Source organism: Ahaetulla prasina, chromosome 8 (assembly GCF_028640845.1).
Source record: "Ahaetulla prasina isolate Xishuangbanna chromosome 8, ASM2864084v1, whole genome shotgun sequence".
NCBI classification, from domain to species: Eukaryota; Metazoa; Chordata; class Lepidosauria; order Squamata; family Colubridae; genus Ahaetulla; species Ahaetulla prasina.
This window is the reverse complement of record NC_080546.1, coordinates 70625302-70651117: the sequence shown is the minus strand read 5'-3', so window position 1 is coordinate 70651117 and position 25816 is coordinate 70625302. Positions and strand designations below refer to the sequence as shown.

The 25816-nt window shown below is 37.7% G+C and overlaps 1 protein-coding gene across 3 annotated transcripts in view; it reads right to left on the bottom strand.

Moving 5' to 3' along the window:
* The window catches only part of FNIP2 (folliculin interacting protein 2), a 61742-nt gene that overhangs the window by 13823 nt on the left and 22103 nt on the right, over positions 1–25816 (bottom strand). For 2 of the 3 annotated variants that reach the window (XM_058193655.1, XM_058193654.1), the window contains exons 3-14: positions 23731–23853; positions 23122–23222; positions 22961–23032; positions 21960–22054; positions 21742–21831; positions 17782–17853; positions 15665–15782; positions 11054–11255; positions 8018–8106; positions 4165–4311; positions 3904–4073; positions 1322–2540 (exon numbers count right to left, since the gene is read on the bottom strand). In XM_058193655.1, the coding sequence (XP_058049638.1) occupies positions 1322–2540; positions 3904–4073; positions 4165–4311; positions 8018–8106; positions 11054–11255; positions 15665–15782; positions 17782–17853; positions 21742–21831; positions 21960–22054; positions 22961–23032; positions 23122–23222; positions 23731–23853 (2498 nt within the window). The remainder of the gene's footprint in view (positions 1–1321; positions 2541–3903; positions 4074–4164; positions 4312–8017; positions 8107–11053; positions 11256–15664; positions 15783–17781; positions 17854–21741; positions 21832–21959; positions 22055–22960; positions 23033–23121; positions 23223–23730; positions 23854–25816) is intronic. The other variant, XM_058193657.1, reaches the window with a different exon arrangement.

The window sequence follows — 25816 nt, the reverse complement described above, 5'->3', positions numbered from 1 at the left end:
AGCCTATTAGTCAAAATGTACTAAGCTGACTAATACTGGCCTTATCATTATGTGGAAGTGCTGCATGTGTCACAGACAAAGAAGACTGGTCTATACTTTCAGTTATTACAAAGTATTTTTTGATAACTTCAATGACCAAAGCCATGAAGTTGATACCAATAGCATCTGCTGAAATTCACTGCATATGGAAGATTGGGTTGCGAAAAATTAGTAACATAGGGGAATTAACAAATGAAATGCAAGAAGGAAAAACAAGTATAAATGTTCATATAGTGTATGAGAATAAAATAAAATGTAATCACAATAAATTAAAGTAGAGTAATAAAGTTGATAAATATTTGCAGGGACATGATGGTCTAGATTTAATTGTAAATGAAAAATTTAAATGCATGTCAGAAAACATAAATGGATATCCTGGCCATCATAGGTAGGTATGAAAATAGGAAATCATAGATAACAATTGATCAACATTTTAAAATTAATGAATTAATACTGCTGAAATAAGTGCAAATATCTATGTATAGGAGTGTTATCTGTTATTAGGCAGTGATGGTTGGGTACGTCAGGAGAAACATAAAAGTCAGTTGAATGTAGGGAGAAAAGGGTACTTAATATACAATGGGTGTGATAATACAAGGACAAGAACACTTGGGAGCTGAATATAAGTGGCTCGAATAAAAAAGTGGGTGGCTAGTAAGAAAAAAACATGTTGATCTGTTTTGGACATATATATACTGTAGATATAATGAACATATGAATAAATATATGAAAGAAAACTAAATGTGTCACGAGGAAAGAGAAAGAAGTGAATAACTGGATAAAGAAAAAGCAATGTATTAATCTGTATGAGGACTTACTGGAAGCCTTCCAAGTATACAGAATAAGTTCTTAGACAGAATATGGTGAATTATATTGGTATAAAACGGTCTTAGCAATTTTTTTTTAATTTTTGTTCATGCCTTTGAATTCTTTGGCTTACTATTTGTTCCTTCTTTTTTGCACGTGATATAATGTTTCTTTTCCAGAAAGGAAATAACATGATGGGGTAGCATATAGGTAAAAGTAACAACAATAAGCATACAGCTTCTCATGTTATTAACATTAGTACATATTAAAAACTGTCACTACTCAGGTAAATGCATCTTTCCACAGTTTAAGATTTAAGCGTAAGATTCCATTGTTTTGGCTAAGAATCAGTTGGATCAGGTGGACATGACGAAAAAACAGGTTACACCTCACTACCCATGCCTCTCAAAACAGTGCAAGAAACAAAAACTGAAACAACCCTCAGTAGTTTTGGTTATTATTATTTTTTCTTTACCTTGGCAAAGCAAGTTCCACTTCTAAAAATTCTTCAGGTCTACAGTTAACAGTGACTGACTGCTCATCTGGAATGTACGTGCAACCTTCATCATCACTGTCCCCAAGAGCGCTATCAGAACTTTCGTTTCTAGGAATGTTCTCCTCCATTCTACAATGGAGTTTGCTTTCAACCTCCCCACAGGCGATGTTCTTAATAACTGCTTGGCCAGACCTCTGTACATCAGTAGAACTTCCTGAATCACAGTCAAGAGAATTTCTCTCAAAGTTTTCAGAGCTTGTACTATAAACTTGATCTAGTTTTCCCAGGTTTACCATTCTGACTTTTCTATCAAGAATGACAGACTGTGGAACTGATAGCAGCCAAGGTGCCATTGGCATTTGTGTTTCCTTAACTTTCTGGCTAGTGCAGGTTTTAAGACATAAGTCAGATTTCTCTTGTGGGGCCCTGGATGTTATATGTAATGAGCTTGATAGAGCAGATAGAGATTTAGTTTTACTTCTGCGTTTCTCCGAAGTTTTGTTTACTTCCATTCTTTGGGTTTCGGAATCAGATTCTGGTGAGGTGGAACTTCCAATCTGAAAGGTAACCTTTTCCAGTTGAGAATACGCCTGGGCAATCTTCTTAGAATGTGGAACAGCTGTCAAGTTTTGAAACAACTGCCCTTTTACACTGTGCTGCTTGTCCTCATTCATTCTTGCAGTTAAATCCTCTAAGATACCATGCCTTCCACATGTGGTTTCTGAATTAACTACAGTTTTCCCTTTCTTAATTTCTCCTAAAATTCCTTTCGGAGAGCTAACTCTGGAGAAGTGTGGGGATGCTTCAGAATTGCCCTCAGCATTAAGCCTCTCATGCTTTCCCTTGAAGCAGCCAGATTCAAAGCAGCAGTCAGGTTCTGCAGCAACAACAGCAGCAGCACCCTTCCTTCGAGGCAGGACAGGAGGTACAAGAGCAGGTTCGTTTTGAACTGTGACAACCACATAATCAGATTCTTCAACTTCTCCTTTTTCTAGACTTGTTATAATTTTCCTGCCATTCACAGCTTGCTCTCCTTTGTCAAGCTGCCCATTCCAGATGAGATGATTCTCTTGCAACTCAGAGCACCGTAAGAAATATGTAAGGACATAGAGAATGCGCTGAACAAAATCTTTACGTTTTCCAACAATTACTGTCCTTGTCATTCTGACTGGTGAACCTACAGCACCATATAAATCACCTAAATAAGCACAGTGAGCAAAGAAAAAAAAAATTAATATACGTCAAAGACCAATGCCAAATATTTAATCTATTTGTTTAACCTAACTACAAAAAGAATGAAAGTACTAAAATATTACTATTTCACCTTAAATGATAAACCCACACCTCAGTAAAATGATCCACTTTAGTAACTTAATTTTATAATAATTATTTCAGTAGAGGAAGATTAACACTCAACAGAATTTAATTTTCTAAAAAAATTTTTTGCCAAATTATGCAAAGAACTGCAATTCAAAAAATCTGAAAACGCATATCTCACAGATATGGCAACAAGATGAGACAGCTAAAATCAATTGTCAGCATAACTATTATGGTAGCAATTCCTAACTACTGCTAAAACAATCTTCTGATTTAAATACTAATAGCGTAACTGTGAAATTGAGTTCTGGAAGATCTGAACAAGTCTATCTAGAAATGCTGAAGATGAAATATAATGACTGAATGCCCCACTGTTTAATTTTTGCACAAAAAATCCTTTTACTCTACTTCTATAGCATAAGAATTGAATGTCTACTCCAGATTGGGGGACTGAGAAAGAGATGTGACTTCCCATTTAGGATCCAGAATGATCTAATGTATATTTCACAATGCTTTTACTGGGCCCTGAGACAAAGTATTATTATAAGCCATGGCACTTAAGCGATTCAGATTATGTGTTTCATGATGATATGTTTTTGCATTTATGTTTCATTAATAGGGATGTCAAAAGAGAATTAAACCCAATTTTGTAGAGTGCAAGCTATTTAGTAACCGCTAGAGGGCACACATCATGATAGTAACAATCTGACTCACAAGACAAATCTAGTCTAATAATTTTCTAATTGGAAGGAACAAGCCATTATATTTGATACTAGATATTTGAATCTTGTTTACAAAAAAAGTCTGGAAAAAGTAATTTATAATTGCTCAGTGGAATTTTTAAATGATCTTCTAGAATATCATTCATAATAATAATTTATTACAGGTACATGCATTATCCACTTTAAGGGGATTTATTTATTTATTATTAAATTTATTGGCCTCCCATCTTACTACAGGGTAATTTTTGATTATCAAACCAAAAAGACAGCTCTTTCAATCAGAATTTGATTAAAAGCCCTAAATGTATGTATGTTCTTATGCTTGATCTATTTTTTTTTAATGTTGCCTCCTGTCACGAACATTTCATGGATTTTTAACTGCTGAAAATCCCACAGGATTTGGTGGCATAACGAATTAAAATAAATCAACATTTGTGCATATGAGCACATTTCTTTCCAGAAAAAAAATCTTCCATGCCTAAAGAGTCATCTTGAATTTAGATATGAATTTTTTGTACTGACCAAGCTGTGCCCAAAGTGGATTGTAGGGATGCGATTTTGCCAGCATGTTCACAGATGGTGAGGCATGTTTCTCAGAGAAAACCCTGATGGAGAGATGATCAACTGGCATCACAGTAGGGACCCAGGCCAAGTGATAAGTTAACACTGCTGTTAATAGAGCAGCAAAAAACCTATAAAAATAAGCAGCAGCAGAAACAGTTATATCTCTGCAATAAGCCTCCCATTCAAACTAGAGGAGCAACACAAAACAAGATTACTCACTGGTTTTTGCTGCTCTGTTCTATCAAAACAGCAAATTCCTTGAGAAAGTGTTGGCATAACAGACTCTTTTCTGAAGCACAGGACATCATAGTAAGCCACACAGGTTCTGCAATCCTTGGAACTGTGTATAAATTCCGTATTGTAGTTCTACCAAAAGAAAAGGACGTTAGCTTAAACAAGAAGAAATGGTTCAAATATAAAAGTATTTTGCCCATAATGGGGGGAACAACCAAAACTGCTGCTTCTTCTTCCTCTTGATTTATTCACTTTTCCGTTATGTATTTTTTCAATTTATCCTCATTCATTCTCTATGTCTAACCAAAACAGCTCAATGTACTCCTTTCATACCATATATTTTTTCAAATATTTATTTGCTAATTTGACTGAAGCTTGACATTCTTGCCAAATTTTTGCTTTTCTTTCAATTCTAGTAGCTTTCCACATTGTACAAGAGGTTTATTTTGTGCTCAGCAGGGAAGAGACACAAATTGATCTGATGGTTTTGGCGATCCAACAATGCAAGTCTGAAAGTCTTTGGGCCAGATAGTATTTCTCAGCTCTCTCTTCCACAAAGAACAGTTGCAGAATGGAAAAATAGGCAGTGTTATGGATGTTGCCCGGAGCTCCTGAAGAAAAGGTGGGATATAAATTGTTAGTGGTAATTAGACGACCTGTGACCCATTGGGTTGTAGTTTCAGAGACATTTTCTTGGCAAATTCCTCAACAGTGGAAGAGCTTCTAATGTACTTCCTTCACTGCAAAATTCAGGGAGATATTCAAAGAAATATCTCCCTAGAAAATAACCCATGTTAAACTATATAGTATGGTGAAAAAAATCAGGAATTGACCATAGGAAATGTTTTATGAAAGTTTGTATTTTGTGGTGAAATGTTTTATGATAATATTTAGGTTATAAAATGTTTTATAAAATTTCAATTCCACAGAACTGACAGGATTTTAGACACATTCTGTAAGTTACCCTTTTGAGGTTCTTTGGTTCAAAAATTGTTGTCCTACAATGTACCGTTTTTCCCAGTTAAAGGTTACACAAACACAAACAGGAGAGTTTTAATAATACATATATTTTATTAAAATTACATTTACAACAGTAACAACTAATACAATGGAAAAAATAAAAATAAGAACGTGGAGATAAATAAAAAATAGAAAAGAAAAAATATAGTAAAAAAATATAAAAAGAAGTTACCTTTGTCCTGTATAAATAATTTTATTAACTTATCATCTTCTCGTTAAAGACAACAAATGATATTTTCTTCCCATGTCATCTCTATGATCTATAAATAAATCCTTAAAACCTCTTATTTTGGTCCTGATCATCTAAAGACCATTAAAGATTATCAAAGATAATAACATATCTACTTAAACCTTGATTAAATAATCCAATTTTATATTTCTTTCTTTTACCGAGGTAACGCAGTGGTTAAAGTGCAGCATTGCAGGCTACTTCAGCCGACTGCTAGTTACAGTTCAGCAATTCAAATCTCAACGGCTCAAGGTTGACTCAGCCTTCCATCCTTCTGAGGTAGGTAAAATGAGGACCCAGATTGTTGGGGCAAAATTCTGACTCTTAGAGTGGGCTGTAAAAGCACTAGGAAGCTGTATATAAGTCTAAGTGCTATTGCTACTTCTAATTATCTTGAATTTTATTTCCTTCAAACTATTTATTTAAATATGTCCTAGAACTTGATTTTTCACTTTTTGTCTGTCCTTTCTCACAAATTCTTCAAAACTTCTAACAAGCCTGTAAATCCAATGTACAAAAACTATCCAGGTTATTCTCTTGGTTTGTTATTTATCCCTTTTAATTATAAAAACATCAGCCAGTTTCTTTTCTATGTGTAGTGCAACGTATTTCCATGTCATTCTTATAGATTGACGTTTTCAAATCCGTTTTGATCTTGTCAGGTAAAACTTGTTCCTCTTCCATAATATCTTTTAAATACAGTCTATCTCACACACTCTTAAAAACAATTATTCTTCAATATTCTTCACTCTGTAATTGTAAATTGAGTTTGAATGTCTCCTTTAATTGTAATCTTTCATTCATTCTCTCTAGTTTCCAATTTTTATCTTTATTTTTTTTTCAAATCAAAACATTTTCTTATGGAAAGAATACTTTATAATTAATTAATGATCATCAAGTCAGAGCTGAAGAAGCTTCCTGGATGAGAAGCAAAACGTCTTCAAAGAAAAAAACAGAAAGTCCAGTTGTCTCTTGAAAAAAAAGTATTTTTGGGATGCTTCTGAAGAATTGGAAATCAAATATTTAGTCACAAATGCTACTGGCTTCTATTTTATACAACTGTGTACCATTTATTTCTGGGAGCAAAATGGCCTAACTAAGGGCTTAGAGCATGAATCTTGGGAAATTCTGGAAGCTGAAGTCCATACATTCTAAAGTTGTCAAATTTGAAAAACAATGGCTTAAAATATATAAAGTCAAGAAAAAATGTTGGATAGTGATCCCTTGACACTGAAGCATTTATCATAGTTTAAATACATAATGAAGATACTTATTATAATCAACCAACAAACATATATTTAAAGAACAGCAGCTTTAAGTCTTACTTTACAAATTCTATCCAATTTGTTAGAGGTATGCTTCAGATTAAATTTAGATTTTTGTCTGCACACACAGCATCAGAGGAAATAGGAGCATCTCAGACTCCAAAAAGGCTAAACAGAATTGGACCTCACTAATACCTGGATGGGAAAACATTACAAAATCCCAGACATATTGGAAAGTAGCAATAAAGGTGGCAATGGCAAACTACTTCTGTATTGCCACAAAGTAAATGCCATGGAAATGTCCATGAAGTTATCAGGGTTGAAGTCAACAAGGCAGATTTGCTTTTTTAAATTATTCTATCCTGATATATTATAAAGTTATGGATACTCTACTATGGGTCAAGGCTGATATTTAATAACCAGTTCTGACAATTCCATTGCCACTGCACCATATGTTGCAAAAAAAAATTGCATTCTAGATATTGGGGCTCAGCTTTGCTTTTAATACCTAAAACTTTAACAATCAGCCAATACTCTAGAATACCACTGTATGAAGGATTATGTTTCTGAATTTCAGGTGTATGATGTGTGTTTAAGGAACAGAAATGACATCACCATCCCACAAATCACCATCCACAAATTAACTTTTGCCTCTTTTAGAAAGTAATGTTGCATACAAGATCATTTCTAGCATAATTTAGCCTGAAGGATATGAAGACAAAGAGAAGGGGGAAGTTGACAAATAAAAGTAGGAATTCTCTATTTATTATCGATGTATTACAGAAATCAAGTTTGAAACATTTTCATCTTTAGTACCTGCACTATAGGTACTATAGATGTTTAGTTTTGAGTAAGGGAGATTCAAATGATCTCCATTAAAATCTACATGAATATACAATTAGTCTTCCACTTACAACAGTTCATTTAGTGATTGTTCAAAGTTACAGCAGCATTGAAAAAAGTGACTTATGACAGTTTTTCAGTGTCCTGGGGTCATGTGATCCCCTTTTGTTACCTTCTGACAAGCAAAGTCAATGGGGAGTCCTGATTCATTTAACAACCATGTTACTAAATTAACAACTGCAGTGATTCATTTAACAACTGTGGAAAGAAAGGCTGCAAAATGGAGCAAAATTCACTTAACAATTGTCTTGCTCAGCAACAGAAATTTTGATCTCAATTATGGTTTATAAGTCGAGAACCATCTGCAGGTTAGTGCAAGGACAAAAGTAAAAAAAAAGAACAGGATCTGAGTTGTGAAACAGATTAATCTTAAGAACAGATGCATATCTTGTCAATAAAATTTGATGTAACAGTAACTCACCTAAATTCATCCAGTGCATCCATAATATGGCTAATGTAAACTTGCACTCTTTGGTTTGTTTCTGCTATTTTTCTACATGTGATCATAGCCTTAGGGGGGGGAAATAAGATTGGATTAAAAATGAATGCAGAGCTGATCCTTTCGGGATGCATATTGAAAAACTTGGAACAGCATTAAAACCAAACTTGAGATATAGGTTTTTACACTTTCTTCTTTCTGGTATTTGCTTACAAAGAAAAAAATTCTAGAGCAAGTATGTGCAACCCAGCAGTGAAATCCACTTACCTTCACTACCGGTTCAGGAACGGGAGCACGCTATGCGCACACCCGCCCCTTCTGCGCATGTGCAGATGGTAAAAAATGGGACGTAATGACGTCCCGGTGGGTGGGCGGAGCCTCCCATTGCCGATGCTACTGGTCTGGCGAACTGGATAGAACAGGGGGAATTTCACCACTGGTACAACCTAAACCTTCAGTTAAAATGATTTAAAAAAAAAAATTCTAGAGCCCTTCTGAATAAGAAAGTACTGTATTCAAAAACTGCTACCCCCCCCCCCGCAAAAAAATGGGGGAAAAAACCCTAGAAAATTTCAGCCCCACCCAAGAATACGATACAGCTTCAATTAGTCTGCATCGTTCCCATCTCAGTACAGCCCTTAGGTTCTTCCACTCCAGTAAAAGAAAAAGAAAAAGAAAAAAAAGTCAAGTAAAAGATTTACCACCTAAAAGTGGGCAATCAGGTAGATGCATTTAAAACTATGTTCAGGAAGAGCTACCACATGCCATGCACTCAAATAAAAAGGCTTTAAATAAAGTACGCCTATTTATAAGTGAGAAGGAATGCTGGGTGCCAATCAGCAGACCCCCAACTTTTTTGACACCAGGGACCAGTTTCGTGGAAGACAATTTTTCTATGGGTCGGGCAACCTAGATACCATGAATGCACACTTTCATTCACCCATAGCTCATCTCCAGCTCTGTGGCCTGGTTCCTAACTGTCTGTGACCCAGACCTATATATTATATCAAAGCACAGGAAAGGGCTATGTCACCAGCCCAGCCCAGCCCAGCCCAGGCATGATTCACTGTCCTGTTTTTCATGGCCACAAGTGCAATGCACCCATCTAGAGCAAATGTTTTGTAAAGCTATACATTTCTAATCTAGAAATTTGCTTGCATAGGGATCATATTGAGGGATATGCATGTACAGCTAATTCTACATTCCAACCATTCTGTCGGCCATTTGGACTATATTCACAGCGCATATATATATATATATATATATATTTGTTTTCTGAGGTTTTCACGGGTGTTTGTATATAGGTCTTTGGTTGTTCGGGTTTTCTCCCGTGTAAAATTGGAAGTGTCTTGGCGACGTTTCGACGAAGTCTCATTCGTCATCTTCAGGCTTCAGCTTCGTGCTTCTGGGAGCAATGTGTGATCGCAGCTGTTTCTTCCTTTTAACTGCTAGTGGGGGTTTGAACTGATTGGGTGGGGGCTTGGCTGTGCTCTGATTGGATGGAGTTTTTTTTGTGCTCTGATTGGCTGGGGGTGTGTCCTGTGTTGGTGGGGGCTTGGTTGTGTTCAGTTTAGTCTGTGTTGCAGGGGGATTTGAGCTGGTGAGCTGCATAGCTGTTGTTTGGCTTTGTGGTCGTGCTATATCTTCATAGTGGGTGTCAGTCTGCTGCATGAATGGATTGGAGGGGTTTGAAATGGCTAATGTTGCAGCTGCGGTCTGGCTTCTGGTCCTTGGTCGTGCTTCATGATCAGTGTGGGTTTGGGTCTGCTTTCTGGGTGGATGTGCGGTGGTGACATCCTGTGTGGATCTCGTGAGTGTGGGTCTGGTGTCATTCCTCGTGTTAGGGACTCGTTTGTCAATAAGGGCGGGTTTGAGATGACACCTCCCGCCTACCAGCCATTTGGAAACCCGCCCTTATTGACAAACGAGTCCCTAACACGAGGAATGACACCAGACCCACACTCACGAGATCCACACAGGATGTCACCACCGCACATCCACCCAGAAAGCAGACCCAAACCCACACTGATCATGAAGCACGACCAAGGACCAGAAGCCAGACCGCAGCTGCAACATTAGCCATTTCAAACCCCTCCAATCCATACATGCAGCAGACTGACACCCACTATGAAGATATAGCACGACCACAAAGCCAAACAACAGCTATGCAGCTCACCAGCTCAAATCCCCCTGCAACACAGACTAAACTGAGCACAACCAAGCCCCCACCAACACAGGACACACCCCCAGCCAATCAGAGCACAAAAAAACCCCCATCCAATCAGAGCACAGCCAAGCTCCCACCCAATCAGTTGAAACCCCCACTAGCAGTTAAAAGGAAGAAACAGCTGCGATCACACATTGCTCCCAGAAGCATGAAGCTGAAGCCTGAAGATGACGAATGAGACTTCGTCGAAACGTCGCCAAGACACTTCCAATTTTACACGGGAGAAAACCCGAACAACCAAAGACCTATATATATATATGCTGTCCAAATTTATATATATATTTGTTCATTTTTGTAGGTTTTCACAGGTATAGGTATGTACGTCTTGGCATATTCAGGTCTTTTCCTGTGTAAGGTTGAGAGTATCTTGGTGACGTTTCAACAAGGTCTCACTCGTCATCTTCAGGCCGGTGCTTATGGCTTCAGGCTGGTGCTTATGGCTTCATCCTTGTGCGAGCAAAGCGTGGTCGAAGCTGCCGTCTCTCTATAAGTACTGGTGGGGAGGTGGAGAGTGTTGGCTTTGTTGCTGTAAGCGGGTTGGTTGGCTGTGTGGTTGCATCTTGATTGATAGGTGGAGTGGATGTTTGCAGATTAGTCGGCTCTTTCATAGCATCCTGTGTGGGTGTGGCCCTAGTTGTGTGCCCATTAGTCTTCTGTGTTGTAACGACCTGGGTAATGGGCTGTGTGGAAACTCTCAACCTTACACGGGAAAAGACCCGAATATATATATATATTTTCTTATCCACTTAAGATGTTGTAAGCATAGAAACTAAATTTGTTCACTGCTTTACCATTTCAATTGCACTTTTCAGCTTGCCCATATGTGATTCAAATAAAGGGAAATGAGAGAAGAAGAAATTCTGGAAATTTCTCTGGGCCTCTTCTTTGTCAGGAAGGGTGAAAATGATGCTGATGGCAATTTTCTTCCTTCGAATCAGTGCGGGATTGAGGCCACAACTTTCATCTGCCATGCTGAATGTTTCTTCAATTGACCTATTGAAGAAAAAAGTTGCACTATATGTTCAGCTACTAGCAAATGCCTGAAGTGTTTTAATTGATGCATGGTAAGGGGATACCCTCAAGAATTCCATTCAGTCAAACAAAACTGGGTCTTGATAAGCCATTATTTGTCTTAGACCTGATTCATTCAATGAAGACAAACCAATAAAAAAAGCCCATAATATATGTGGACTAGGTTCCACATATATTAAGCCAAAACTAAGCAACTCACAGTGTAGCTTAGAGAAGCATGAACCTAGCTGGAACTATCTCAGCTCTGTGAACATTTCAGTCAATTTCAACATTTCAGTTTATCTCATTTTCTTTTTAATAACCTTCACAAGAAGTATCTTCCTATTTTTAAAAGCAGTGAATTGGTTGTCTAATGAATGGTTAATGAGGGGGAAAAGAATGGAGCTCCTAGGATTGAGAGGATAGCTGTTGCCATCAGCACTTATCCTTAAATAAATAACCTTTCTTAAGGTAGAAACACAATTTAGATGTTTAGATCAAGTTCACAAACAGAGAAGAATTTCCTTTTTCATCTGTACAGCCAACAAAAGGTCAACATCCAATGAGGGAATAAAGGATTTTAGAAATGAACAACTGGTTTAAGGGATGGTACCACCGAGAGAATTTTGGATTCCTATACTACAGACTGCATTATCTACATGAAGGACTTCTGGCAAGAAATGGATTGCATCATCTGGGAAGAATGTATTTGGAAAATGACTGGCTCAGCTTATCCAAAGAGCTTTAAACTAAAACTGAGGGAGGAGAGTGACTAATCTTTAGGATCTTTAGAACCCAATCCCCTATATAATATGAACCCTAAAACTACCAATCAAGGAAGTAGGGACTGATGGGAAGGAAGAAAAACTCGGATATAAAACAGGAGATGTAGGAAGCATATCTAGGATCAGCCATAAACGATTCAGATGCCCATACACAAATGCTCAAAGTCTGAGGAACAAATAAGATGAACCTGAAGTATTGGTACACAAGGCTAGTATGATATAATTGCCATTACTGAAACTTGATGGGATGACACTCACAACTGGAATGCATTGCTGGAAGGCTATAAACTCGTCAAAAGAAACAGATTTAACAAATGAGGAGGGGGAGTTGCATTATATTAAAAGATCACTACACAACTACAGAAATGCATAAAACCAAGGCTGAAAGCCTTCTTGAATGCATATGGGTTAATACAAAAGAATGACATTGCCTTAGGTGTATACTATAGGCTACCCAAACAAGCATAATAAATGGATGAAGTTTTTGCTAATCAGTTAACAAATGAATATAGGAAACACACCACAGCAATAATGGGGACTTTAACTACCCTGACATCAAACTGGGAGACAAACTCTGCATCAAGTGGGAAATCAAACAGGTTCCATACGAGCCTAGCTGACAACATTGTCATCCAAAAGGTAGAAGAGGGAACTAGAGGGTCAGCTATATTGGACTTAATTCTTACTAAAGAGAAGAAATGATAGAAGTTGCAAGAACTTTGGAGGAGAGTGACCACGTCACACTGGACTTCAATATAATGCAGACACAAAAATAGAACAAAATAAAATGATTGTTTTACGTTTTTAAAAATCTGATTTCAACAAACTTACAGACAGCTTGGGAAGGATTCAATGGATGAAAATCCTAGGGGACAACAACTCAAGAAGCTTGGGAAACTCTGAAAAATATGATTATAAAAGCCCAATCCAGTACAATACTGCTGAAAAATAAAATGTGGGCTAGACAGCAACATCACCAAATGGATTTGTAACCAGCTGACAAACCACACTCAATGTACAGTCCTTAACGGAACTACATCTACATGGAGGAAAGTAAGCAGTGGGGTATCCCAAAGCCCTGTACTCTTCAATACTCTTCTAGCCCAGTACTCTTCAAAATATTCATAAACAGTTTAGATGAAGGAATAGAAGGGGAATTCATTAAATTTTCAGATGACATTTAACTGGCAGGAATAGCCAACACAGCAGAAAATAGGCTGAGGTTCCAGAAGGATCTCAACAGACTTGACCACTGGGCCCTACCTAACAAAATGAAATTCAATGGAGAAAAAAGTAAGGTTTTACAATTAGTTAAGAAAAACCAACTATACAGCTACAGACTAGGTGAAACATGGCTTAATGCCAGTAACAGTGAGAAGGATCTTGGAGTCCTAGTGGACAATCACTTAAATATGAGCAGCAGTGTACTACAACAGCCAAAGGCTGCATTAACAGAGGGTTAGAATGAAGATCATGTGAAGTGTTAGTACCACTTTATAATGCCTTGGGTAAAACCACAATTGGAATATTACATCCAGTTTTGATCACAATATAAAAAAGATGTTGAAACCTTAGAAAGAGTGCATAAAAGAGCATCAAAGATGATTAGGGAGCTGGAGACTAAAACTTATGAAGAAAGGTTGCAGGAATTGATAGTCTAACGTAGTAAAAAAAGGAACTGGGGTGACAAGATAGCAGTGTTCCAATATTTGAGTGGCTGCCACAAAGAAGAACGGGGTCAACCTATTTTCCAAAGTACCAGAAAGCAAGACAAGAAGCAATCAAGGACAGAACCAACTTAGAAGGAAAATTTCCTGACAGTGAGAACTATTAACCAGTGAAACAGCTTGCCTTCAGAAGTTGTCAGTGCTCCATCATTGGAGGCTTTTAAGAAGATAGTGGACAGCCACTTGTCTGGAATGGTATAGGGCAGAGTTTCCCCAACCTTTCTGAGTTGGCAGCCTGGAGCGGACGGAGAGGGGAAAGAGGGGATGATTTTGTGGGAGGGGCAGGTATATGTGCACATTCTCCCATGACGTTTGCAGCAACACTCATGCAAGTAGGGCCACAATCACCCCGAGTGAGGATCGCACGAGTGAGCGCCCATGACAAGGCTTGTGAGTGGGACTGTGAGCGCCTGCAACAAGGGTCACGCAAATGGGGCTGCGACGGCCCGCACAAGGCTCATGCAAGTCGGTCTGCAAGTACCCACAACAAGGCTCGTGCGAGTGGGACCGACAACACTTGCCCAAGTGGGCCCAGACTGCCTGCGAGGATCACGGCAACTCTTGTGCGAGTGGGCTCCTACATGCATAAAGATGTATGCACATGGCTGGCCATTCACATGGCCCAGTAGCAATTAGACCACCGCCCGGTAATGGGCCATGGCCCACAGGTTGGGTACCTATACAGGGTCTGTTGTTTGAGCAGGGGGTTGGACTAGAAGACCTTCAACGTCCTTTCCAACTGTGTTATTTTAATCAGCAATTCCTGATGGGATGATAAAAACAGAGACCTTAAACTTTGAACAAGGGATTTGAAATAATTTGATCCACAATGAAGAGAAGTTCTGGCTGAACAAGTGAAATGACTATAGAGAATATTGGCAATATCGCCCTGTTTTATTTTTTGTTGAGTTCAGACTTTTTCCACTAACTCATAGAAGATTCTAAGATAAGTGTTTGCATCTCAATACATGATTCAACTAATGATAGGCTAACGGATTTCAAATGAAGGTTGAGTCTACCAGGAGTATAATAGCAGAACCTTCATAGCAATTGAATGTTAATAATTACATGTTAAGCATATGAAGCAGCATGCAAATATATCTTACTAAAGGAATGTGGAGGTTTTTCTAATATTCAGGAAGCAATTAGTGGTTTTTCTCTCCCACATTAGATGGTTCATAGAATTATAGGGTTGGAAAATAGGTCTTTAGAGGTCTTGTAATCCAATTACCTGCCCAGGATTAGAATCTCATTGCATCCCAGACAAATGACTGTTCAACCTTTTCTTAAAAAACCTTCAGTGAAGGAGCATCCACAGTTCCAGGAAGGAAACTATAGTTCTTATGATTAGCAAAGTCTTCCTTATTTTACGTCTGAATCTTCCTCTACAAAGCTCCACCCAAGTTGATGGTTTGTTAACCCCTTATGTATTTCATTCCTTATTTATCTTCAAACCTGGCTAATTTCCATTGTGCCAGACAAGTATTGCTAAATAATTCCAAGACATAACAATTTACTAGGTCAACTGAAGGTCTATTAATTAAAAGATTCTGTTATTTATTGCACCCACTCGAGTTCCTTTATAACCAGAGCCTTTCAATCACTGTCAACATATTTATCTGTAGCATCTTGTGCTCAAAGATTCGGTAACCCTAAATCAGGATAATGAGAAAACTTGCTGAAGGACCAAATGAAGCTCTTCCATTAGAGACGTATGAAAAAGGAAATTTAAAATTAAATGTATGGTAATTATTGTGCTGGTTTAATCAGTCCACAGCTTTGAATGCCCATAACAGTGAGAAATGCTTATTTTTTTCAGACTACAAATATAAATTACATATATCTGTATTACAAGAAGAATATGTTTATGTTAACCTACTTTCTAGGTGTAATGCCATTTTCCAAGCTTGTGGTTTGACTTCGAAGCCAGCGACGCTGGTAACTAGAAGAGGAGCTGGGAGATGGTAATGGAGTCATCAAAAGACTACTCAGGGATGCTGTCAACAAAGCAAAATGTCAGTAGTTTTGTCAGAATGTAATTTCTTCTGAACTTGAACGTGGCTGAGCCATGTTTCTATTATAGACAGCCAATATAATTCTTATTTTACGGATTGAGATAGAAAGAACTGATTTATTTATCTATAAATGCAGTTCTTTATGTAGATACTGTGAATTTGTGCACATAAATTGGGCAACATGGATTAAACATCCAGAAAATATAGCAAGGTTTTTGAAAAAGGTCTATCAAAGGAAATAGTCAATATTATTTCCTGATGTAAATGAAAACTAGGGATTGACTTGGGAAGGGAGGAAATAGTTTTGCAGGAGAGACATCTCTTGACATAGCACTGAAGCTATCTTAGAATCTAGCATGCAAATAGTTGTAGGATAGACCAAAATTCAAGGCAATAACTTTTTTAGGGGGAAAAATCCAGAGGTTATAGTGGACCATAAACCTTGAAAATAATAGAGCAGGACCTAAACTATTGGTTTGGGGAGCATATCAATGCTGTTCTGGCCCTTCTGGTTGATGCACAGACAACAGAAAAAGAGCAACAGAGATAGGGCAGAAACCCCTTTCCATTTCAATACCTGATGTATTTGTTAAAATGAAACCACAAGTAGTTTGGAAAAGAAATACAACAGCTGCAGACTTGCAGTCTATTGAGTAACGCTTATGAAGCTTATAAATGCTTATAATGCTTATGAAGTTACTTATTGCTAAACAAAATATCCTGATAAAAGGATATTATCATAGCTTCCTGAAAGACTAGTAGTACAGAGCCAAATGTCGTGATGCAAGTTAATGGAGAAATTGTAACTTTAGGTATGGAACTGGCTGCATGACAAACTATCTTCAATTTTTACTTGAAAAGATGTTACTTCTATCTGAAAGAAGTGGGTTATTTCTCTTTGTCCTCTGCAACTCTATCTGCTGATTCAGAGTACTGTTGATGATGAGAACCAGATTGTGATGTTTTAGTTATAATAGTGTTCAAGATGCAGTACTGAAATAACAAGAGGTATTACTCTTCTTTCACTCTATAGTTTCTCAATGCAGTAAGAAATTAATAGTATCCAGCCTTTTCTTTGTGGGTACAGAGGATTTTGATCAATATTTCAAAAAAAGCAAATATTGTAAGTCTTTTAGCATATTAAATTTGATATAATGTCAAATTTAGAATTAGAGAGCTACACTGATTTTAAAGACAGCTTTCTCTAGACCTTGTTGCCAGAGTAGTTGGCAAACAGGAAGAGTTGCTGGAGCAAGTCTGCGTCATAAATGGCTAAATGGCACATTCAGAAATTAAAATTTGTTCCTACAAAATAGGCACTTGCAAATGGGTCTCTTTAAGATCCAGAATGAAGGCCCAATCCCTGCAACAAGGGGAAAAAACACAGCTCCTTGCAGATCCAGAAATCCTATTAACAACAGAATGATTATAAATGGAAAAGGAATAGTAGTGGCAAGAGATCCAGTATTAAAAAGAAAGAAAGAAATGGAAATAAGAGAATCATGACCATGTTATGGTAATTCTGCGAACTAGAGTAAATTAGTAACAATTAAACCTATATGCATTGCAGAAAGAAGGGAAGATTAGTATAAATAACAAAATAAAGATTCCTTTTGTCTTATGTTGCCAATATTCTAATATGCTTATAGCACTAAGAACCTGAAGGTGGCATGGTGGACAACATTTACATTTATCTTAAAATCAGTAACTTGTAAATATTAGAAAATCAAGACTAGCAAGTCTTAACAATGAGTTTGGAACAGCGAACATCATAGACACACACAAACACGATCAAGATACTTTTTGATCTATACTATCAACAAAGTAACAAGCAAATAATTCCTATTTCTAAATGTACTATCAGTATTCAAAAGTAGAATGTATGAATTTCATCTCAAAATTAAATCTGAATCTACTGGGTGATATTTCATTATAGTGTTTTGATTACACTTCTGAAAAGAACAAAGAAAAGGATAACTACCTGATCGAGCAATGCCACTGTCTCTGTCTTCATTTTGACCTCTACTGGGCATGTCAACAGGAGTGCTGTGTGCTGAATTGTTAAAAATAATCAAAGTTAAAGCATGTATCCAAGCTATCTTTTCAAAAGGTACTTCTTACTAGCAGTTGGATTCAAGAGTACTATTTTTAAAGCTCAAGAACTTTAAAATCAAATAAATAGGACTGATCTATTAAGTAGCAAATAATATATTGAAATTAATTTATAACACTGTTTAGGAAGTATCGTCTTGTTGAGGTGGTTTGGGATGACTTTGATCCTGTAACTCCCGAGGACATGGACAGGTTGCTGGGTAGGCTGAACGCCACCACATGTTTACTGGATCCGTGCCCCTCCTGGTTAGTACTGGCTACTCAGGAGGTGACACGAGGCTGGCTCCAGGGGATTACAAATGCTTCTTTGCGGGAGGGGGTCTTTCCCGCGGCCTTGAAAGAGGCGGTGGTGAGACCCCTCCTCAAGAAGCCTTCCCTGGACCCAGCTGTTTTAGGGAACTACCGGCCAGTCTCCAATCTTCGCTTTACGGCGAAGGTTGTAGAGAGTGTGGTGGCATGTCAGCTACCCCAGTACCTGGATGAAGCTGTCTATCTAGACCTGCTCCAGTCCGGCTTCCGCCCGGATACAGCACGGAGACAGCTTTGGTCGCACTGGTGGATGATCTCTGGAGGGCCAGGGATAGGGGTTATTCCTCTGCCCTGATCCTATTAGACCTCTCAGCGGCTTTTGGTACCATCGACCATGGTATCCTGCTGCGCCGGTTGGAGGGTTGGGAGTGGGAGGCACCGTTTATCGGTGGTTCTCCTCCTACCTCTCTGATCGGACGAGACGGTGTTGACAGGGGGCAGAGATCGACTCCAAGGTGCCTCATGTGGGGTGCCGCAGGGGTCGATTCTCTCACCCCTCCTGTTCAACATCTATATGAAGCCGCTGGGTGAGATCATCAGTGGCTTTGGGGTGAGATACCAACTGTACGCTGATGACACCCAGCTGTACTTTTCCACCCCGGGCCACCCCAGTGAAGCTGTCGAAGTGCTGTCCCGGTGTCTGGAAGCCGTACGGGTCTGGATGGGGAGGAACAGGCTCAAACTTAATCCCTCCAAGACGGAGTGGCTGTGGATGCCGGCACCTCGGTACAGTCAGCTGCAGATGCGGCTGTCTGTCGGGGGTGAACCATTGGCCCCGATGGAGAAGGTACGCAACTTGGGCGTGCTCCTGGATGGTCGGTTGTCCTTTGAAGACCATTTGGCGACCGTCTCCAGGAGAGCATTTTATCAGGTTCGCCTGATCCGCCAGTTGCGTCCCTTCCTGGACCGGGATGCCTTATGCACAGTCACTCATGGTCTCGTTACCTCTCGCTCCATGGCTTAGGACCGGGCTATCTACGGGACCGTCTACTGCCGGCTTCTATCTCCCATCGTCCGGTACGCTCCCACAGGGAGGGACTCCTCAGGGTGCCATCAGCCAAACAGTGTCGACTGGCGGCCCCCAGGGGGAGGGCCTTCTCTGTGGGAGCTCCGACCCTGTGGAACGAACTTCCCCTCGGACTTCGACAATTACCTGACCTTAGGACCTTTCGCCGCGAACTTAAAACTTATTTATTTTGTATGGCTGGACTAGCCTGATTTTTATTTTTATTGGATGGGTTTTTAAAATTTTGTGATTTTACGGGGGAGTACGTTTTTTAACATTTTGGGCATTTAAATTAGTTTTTTAAGGGATGTTTTTAATTATTGTGTGTATTTATATTTTATCTGCCTGTTCACCGCCCTGAGTCCTTCGGGAGAAGGGCGGTATACAAATTAAAATATTATTATTATTATTATTATTATTTGAAATATCACATTTATTATGTTCACAGGTTTGAAGTGAGAAGTCCTTTGTGCTTGGTTGTTTGCTTCCAGATGTTTCATTACCCAACTAGGTAACATAGCTAGAGGGCGTAGGAGTAGCTCCTTGCTTATATTTATCTACTCTGGGAGGGCAAGCTATTGTATATAGAGAATTAGTCTATAAGTTTGTAAGTCTTGATACTCAGAAAGCATCAAAGGCTCCAGAGAATTACTAATTTCAATGCCTATGCTGCCACAAAATTTTTTGAAGTAATAAGAGGGCATTTACTACTGTGTATTTCGAATTTCAAAATTGCTTTGACAGTGCAATCCATGAAAATTGCAAATACCAGGGACCCCTAGATACATTTTCATGGAATGATCCTTAAGCTTAGGAACTTGGCTTCTAGTCGTGATGGCAATATATTGTCTTTAGGATTCTTTCACAATAGAGTATCAACAAGAGAGGTTATCCACTATAGGCTACACTTTGATATTTATGGTTAGCTACTGGAGGAGTAGTCTTTGGTCTGATCCAGCACAACTAAAACATGTATCCCAACAAAATGTCATCAACCACATTTTAGAAAAACAAAACGCACATCACTTTCAGGATTTATAAAGTTTCTAAAAGTTCATAGTTAGAATCAATTACTCTATTCAATTTATCTGTATGAAATATTGTTTGGAAGGAATATGTCACTTTGCACTGTTCTACAAATGCTTTAATGTGAAGTTTTTAATAAATAATTGGAAACTCTGACACTTTTATAAGAGTTGCAAGGTTGAAAAATATAATTAAAATTCAAAACTAAGTCTTAGGGCATTATAGTACTTAACAGAACTAAGATATTTACTGAAGCAAAACTGTCAGACTGGCCTAGCAGACTCCCTAGGAAAGAACAACCTTTGATTCCATAGGTGTTAGAGAAAGGGTACTTTTACTAGAGATGCTGAGTGCAGCGTAGGAAGGCAAGCTCTCAAGAAAAACCACCGAAAATCAAATATTGAAAGCATTTCCCCAATGTCCAAAAGCCTCCCCTCCATGAGAGGAGTCCAATCAAGGTTCTGTTCCAATGTTTTAAGGAACCCGTTGTCTCAGGCACTGCTGTAAATTCTTTTCCCAGGACTGGTGTCCATGAAGGCAGGAAGAAGGCTCGGCTTTGGTACCCCTGCTTCCTGTTAGTGTCCATGCTCCCCAAATTTCCCACATTTTTTCACACCTCCAGGACTCTTTGCCTTCCAAATGCCCCTCCCACCCCACCCCCCATTATGGCAGTTGCTAGCGAGTTCAAAAAAAGCTAAGCTGACACAATATCTTTCATGTACAGGTTCACATACAACCTTTTATTTATAAGCTACAAAAATGTACATGTCCAGGGAAAATTATTTAAATTAAATCCAACATTTTAGATGCTATACAATTAGTATCTAGTAATTAGTAATTAGCACACATGCACTCAACAATTACCTATTTTCAAAAAGCTTCTTGTTCAGTAATCAATGCTAGCAGAGCAGCAAGTTCCAACACACGAAAGTAATACTCAAATAAATATAAATCAATATTAGAGAGATTACTAGATTTAGAGAGTATACAGTATAAGATTTGTGATCCTTCTAAGATTAAATTACATACTTCTTTTCTACTTTTTCCACTTCCAAAATGTTATTCCTTTATTAAATTCATTTGAACTCATTGGGTGATATTTTTTTTAGTTGAAGCAAGGCAGTGGGAATCATAGAGAAAGTGTGGCAAATAAATATGCTAGCATTTATTGTATGTGCAAGTATAACTTCAAAAAAATAACCTAAAAAAACAACTCCTCTCAAAACTAGAAAAACACAATTATTAGCATAATATAAGTGCTATTTCACTGAAAAATACTATTAATGAAGGAATTCAATTGATGTAACCCAATATTTTAAGATGTCTATCATTAGAGGCATCTTTTGCAATTTTATTCAATAATAAAAATGAGGACCAATTGTGTCATTCTACTATAGAGAGTAGTTACTGATCCCATGGCAACAGATATTACTGTATCTCAAAAGTATAGATAGGTGCATCATGCTGTACTCAACATTGCACACAAACCTGCAAAGAAAGAAGCACTCCGGATGAGCCAGAAAGGCCCTCCTTCAGGTATACTATGCAGCAACATGTTGCTACCTGGCGGTAACACACCTAAAGAGAGCAATATGGGAAATATACATATCAAGGACCAGAGAAACCTGAAATGTGAAGAACCAACCAAAGGATATGATCTATGCAGAACCGCTGCACATCTGCTAATTTTAATTTGATATATTTACCTAAAATACTTCCATTCTGATACTGGCCCAAGCCACTTGGATGCAAATTCAGCCTTGACTGATCTTGATTGATGTATTCAAAACTACCTTGCAAGCTTAAAAAAGAAAAGGCCATTCAAGAAAAATATTAACATTTCATCAATGCTAAAGATAATTTTTCACTACTAATCTTAATTAGAAAAAATGATGATTTTGCAAGATTTCTAATTTATAGATTATCACCTTCAAGTAATCTATAAATTTTCCTTATATAAAAAATGTAAATAAAAATCAAGCAGTTGCATCAATTATATGTAAAGGTCTCTCAACTGTATCTAAATTTAGTATTCTCACCTGGAGTTCTGCATGGAGTGGCATTGTTGCTTGATGGAAATTTTAAAAAAAACTGCCTAATTAAAGAATGCAGTGATTGATTTTGGCTATATCTCAGCCATATAAATATGCCAAAGATACATCTTTTTTCCCCTACCTGTTTCTTTTGGATTCAGCTGACCTAATTTTATTCCTTTTTGTTTCTCTTATCTGAGGGAACTATAATGGAACATAAATTCTCACACTGCTCATATTGTATTACAATAGCCTATTTCTCATAGAATATTAGAAAATGTTTGATAAGCAATATTCCCTAAGATATCAAGCTAACTATGAGGTAAGAAGCTAAAGTGCATAAGAAGAATCAAGTAGCTTTGTTGACATACAATCCACAACTTTAAGCTTTAAAGCAACAAAACACAAAACTATTCCCATCATTAACTGTTGCAGTTGTAGCAAAATCTCTAAATTTAGAGATTTTACATTATTACAAGTGCTGGGGTTCTGGATAGAAGTTTTGTTCTTCCTTTATAGTGTTGACCTCTATTTTTACACAAACAAAATTACAGTCCACTTTATTATGGACTAGTTTTGAATGTTACTTTTAAAAATAAAACAAATTGAACTTCTAAGAAATTTTTATTTTTGTTAAGAATCTGAAATAAAACAAAAAATAAAGATCGCCTTACCTATTTGTACTTCCAAAGAAGCTGCCTACTCTAGCAGAAAACACTTTACTCATCATAAGTTGTGGAGGAGAACTGAAAGGATAAACAATGCCATGAGTCAATAAATCCAAATGCAATTCCAAGTCTGATATAATAACATGGAACTGAGGACACCAGCTCACCGTATGTAGTGAATTTTCAGTGTTGAGCCTTTGTAACTCATTGCTACTGAACCAAACATCATCTCGCCCAGCATGTTGACATCTGAAGCAGGCCTGGCATACTATAGATAAAGAAGGCAAGGAGTATACATGTGTTTAATTACTGTCATAAAATGTCATATTCTAATTCTACACTAACTCAGCTTTATTGTACAAGCATATATTACTGCATCCCAGGAGAAGCAAATGCAATGCAGAAGGATTTTCTGAAGACTTCCCGAGTTCTGCTGGATAATCATCACCATTGGCAGATAAAGTAAAAAACATATGACACCCCATAACTACGAGCTTCACCAATTTAAGACTTATTTCTTTCTGAGGGAAGATATATAGTTGCCACCTAGCCTAGGAAATTAAGACATATATTTATGCAAAAATACATTTAATCTTTTATAGTGTAATCCCAAATGTAACAATTCATATATTTTTCTCCCTGGCTCCCCTGCAAATTAGAAAGATCTTTTTTTCTATTATCATCTTGTGGCAATAGGTAGAAATTCAATGTAAAGATTAATTTCCAGATCATGCAAATTGGATTTGTATAGATTTCAGCTGTCACATTCAGGTTACCTGATATTTAGGAATATCTTCCTTGCCAGGTTCTCTGCTGTTCATAGAAGGGCTATGGGAGTAAGCTGCATTAATACCACTGTTTCTTTGGCAGCAGCCGCCACCTGTTTTTCCAGAAGCATCCTAAAAGGATTGAATAAATATTAAAGATAAATCATGCCCCAAATTTTGTTGGGGGAAGGACAATTAGAACATTTGAAATTTGAAAGAAAGTTCTGTTTACTTGTAATGGTATGAGGGAATGACCTTGGGGAATGAGGAAACAATCAGACAGGATGGGAGTCCCAGTGACTTAATAGTTAGAGGAAGAAACTTAGGAAAGATCTGCCCTAATTGATCAGGTGGTTAAAAGTGGTAGCAGGAGATTTGACTTGCAAGATTCTGTTAATGTAGCCTTAAAATAAAATACAATTAGATTATGTAGTTGTTTTCTGTCTTATTTACTTTACTCTTATAAATGATTGTCATACAAACCCTTGTCTCTTCATCAGTCATGGCAGCTTTGACTTCAATAAAATACCCACAAGTATTATCACACAAGTAAAGTTACTCTCTGTTACCCACTTCAGACCCCCAGGAATCTTTTCAATATCTAGTTGCCTTTCTATTTTCATGAGCAGGTGGGCATGCTTCCAAACAAAGCACTGGAGTGCATATTTATTCTCCAAGAATGCACCTCGGACCATGTATGAACCAGAAGAACTTCTATAAAGAAAGATGATGCTACAAGTTGTTCTTTTGCAACATGCTACCTCCAAATGTGTGTGTGTGTTTTAAAATTAGTGTGAGGGGAATTGGAAGCTTAGTGAATACCAAGATGGTGTTAATTGATAGACTAATATTGATAGGGATTTCAGAACATCAACTCCAACCCCTACAAGTACCAGTCACTTCAGAAGTATTTTGCTGAATGTACTAACACTAAAAATAATAAAAATGAGTTGCTTGCGATTTTTTCTTACCTGAAGTATATGAACCGGGCTTTGTTGAATTTAATATTGGTCAAAGCAAGTAAGCATTTCCTTTACAAACAGCTGTCAAAACTTTCCTATTTCTGTTAATAGTCTAATCTTAAATTCTCAGGATGATTTTGTCTATTTGCAAGTAGAATCTTCAAACAAGATCTTGGACCTTTGAATTGTTTAACAATTACTCTTTTTAAACATGTACATGTTGTTATCATGGGCCTATATATCTGTGTTTTTCCCCTTCCTTAGTAATGCAATCAAACGAAAAGTAAATGAAAAGCTATCTTTTTATGAGTTAGCAATGTGGGAAACTAAGCATTAGGAGAAGACACACGAACCATTTTTCCCCACACCCCATAAATATAAATATGCCAAAGCTCATAAAACATGTTAAATTTAATTCTGATTATCTCTATTAGAGATCCCCCCACAAACTTAAAAAACAAATATATCTTTAAAAAGCCTTCCTTGCAAGATGTCCTCCAGATGTGCTAGATGTGTGTACAACGCCTTTATGTACAACTGTTTGATAAACATTGGAATTACAATTAAAAGAGCAAGGAGAACAAAAATATAAAATCAGTATTAGTCGTATTTGTTTTTTACTACAGAGACTTAGATCAATTGCAGAAATAAGTCGTTTTTAACGTAGCCTAATTTAAGATACAGTGATAATGGAATCAAGGAGAGAAGCAACCTGGAATTAAGGAGAAACTTCCCAAGAGTGAGGACAATAGTGGGACAGCTTGCCTTCAGAAGTTGCAAGTGGTCCATCACTAGAGGTTTTTAAGAAGAGACTGGACAGCCACTTGTCTGAAATGGTATAGGGTCTCCTGCTTCAGCACTAGGTTGGATTAGAAGACCTCCAAGCTCCCTTCCAGCTCTGTTCTGATTGATTGATATAAAGGTCCCTCTGAATCTGCTTTGGAGATTATTTGGGGGGGGGGAAGGATTAATTAACTACCTGCCTGTAGAAAAAATGAGCAAGAATCCTCTTTCATTTTTATTCCAAGGATATGCCATGAAGCACAATGTCCTTATCACCTTTTACTACACAACATTTTTCCTCATTATTTTCTAATATGCTACTTTTTTGTAAGAGCTGATTTTGTAATCTC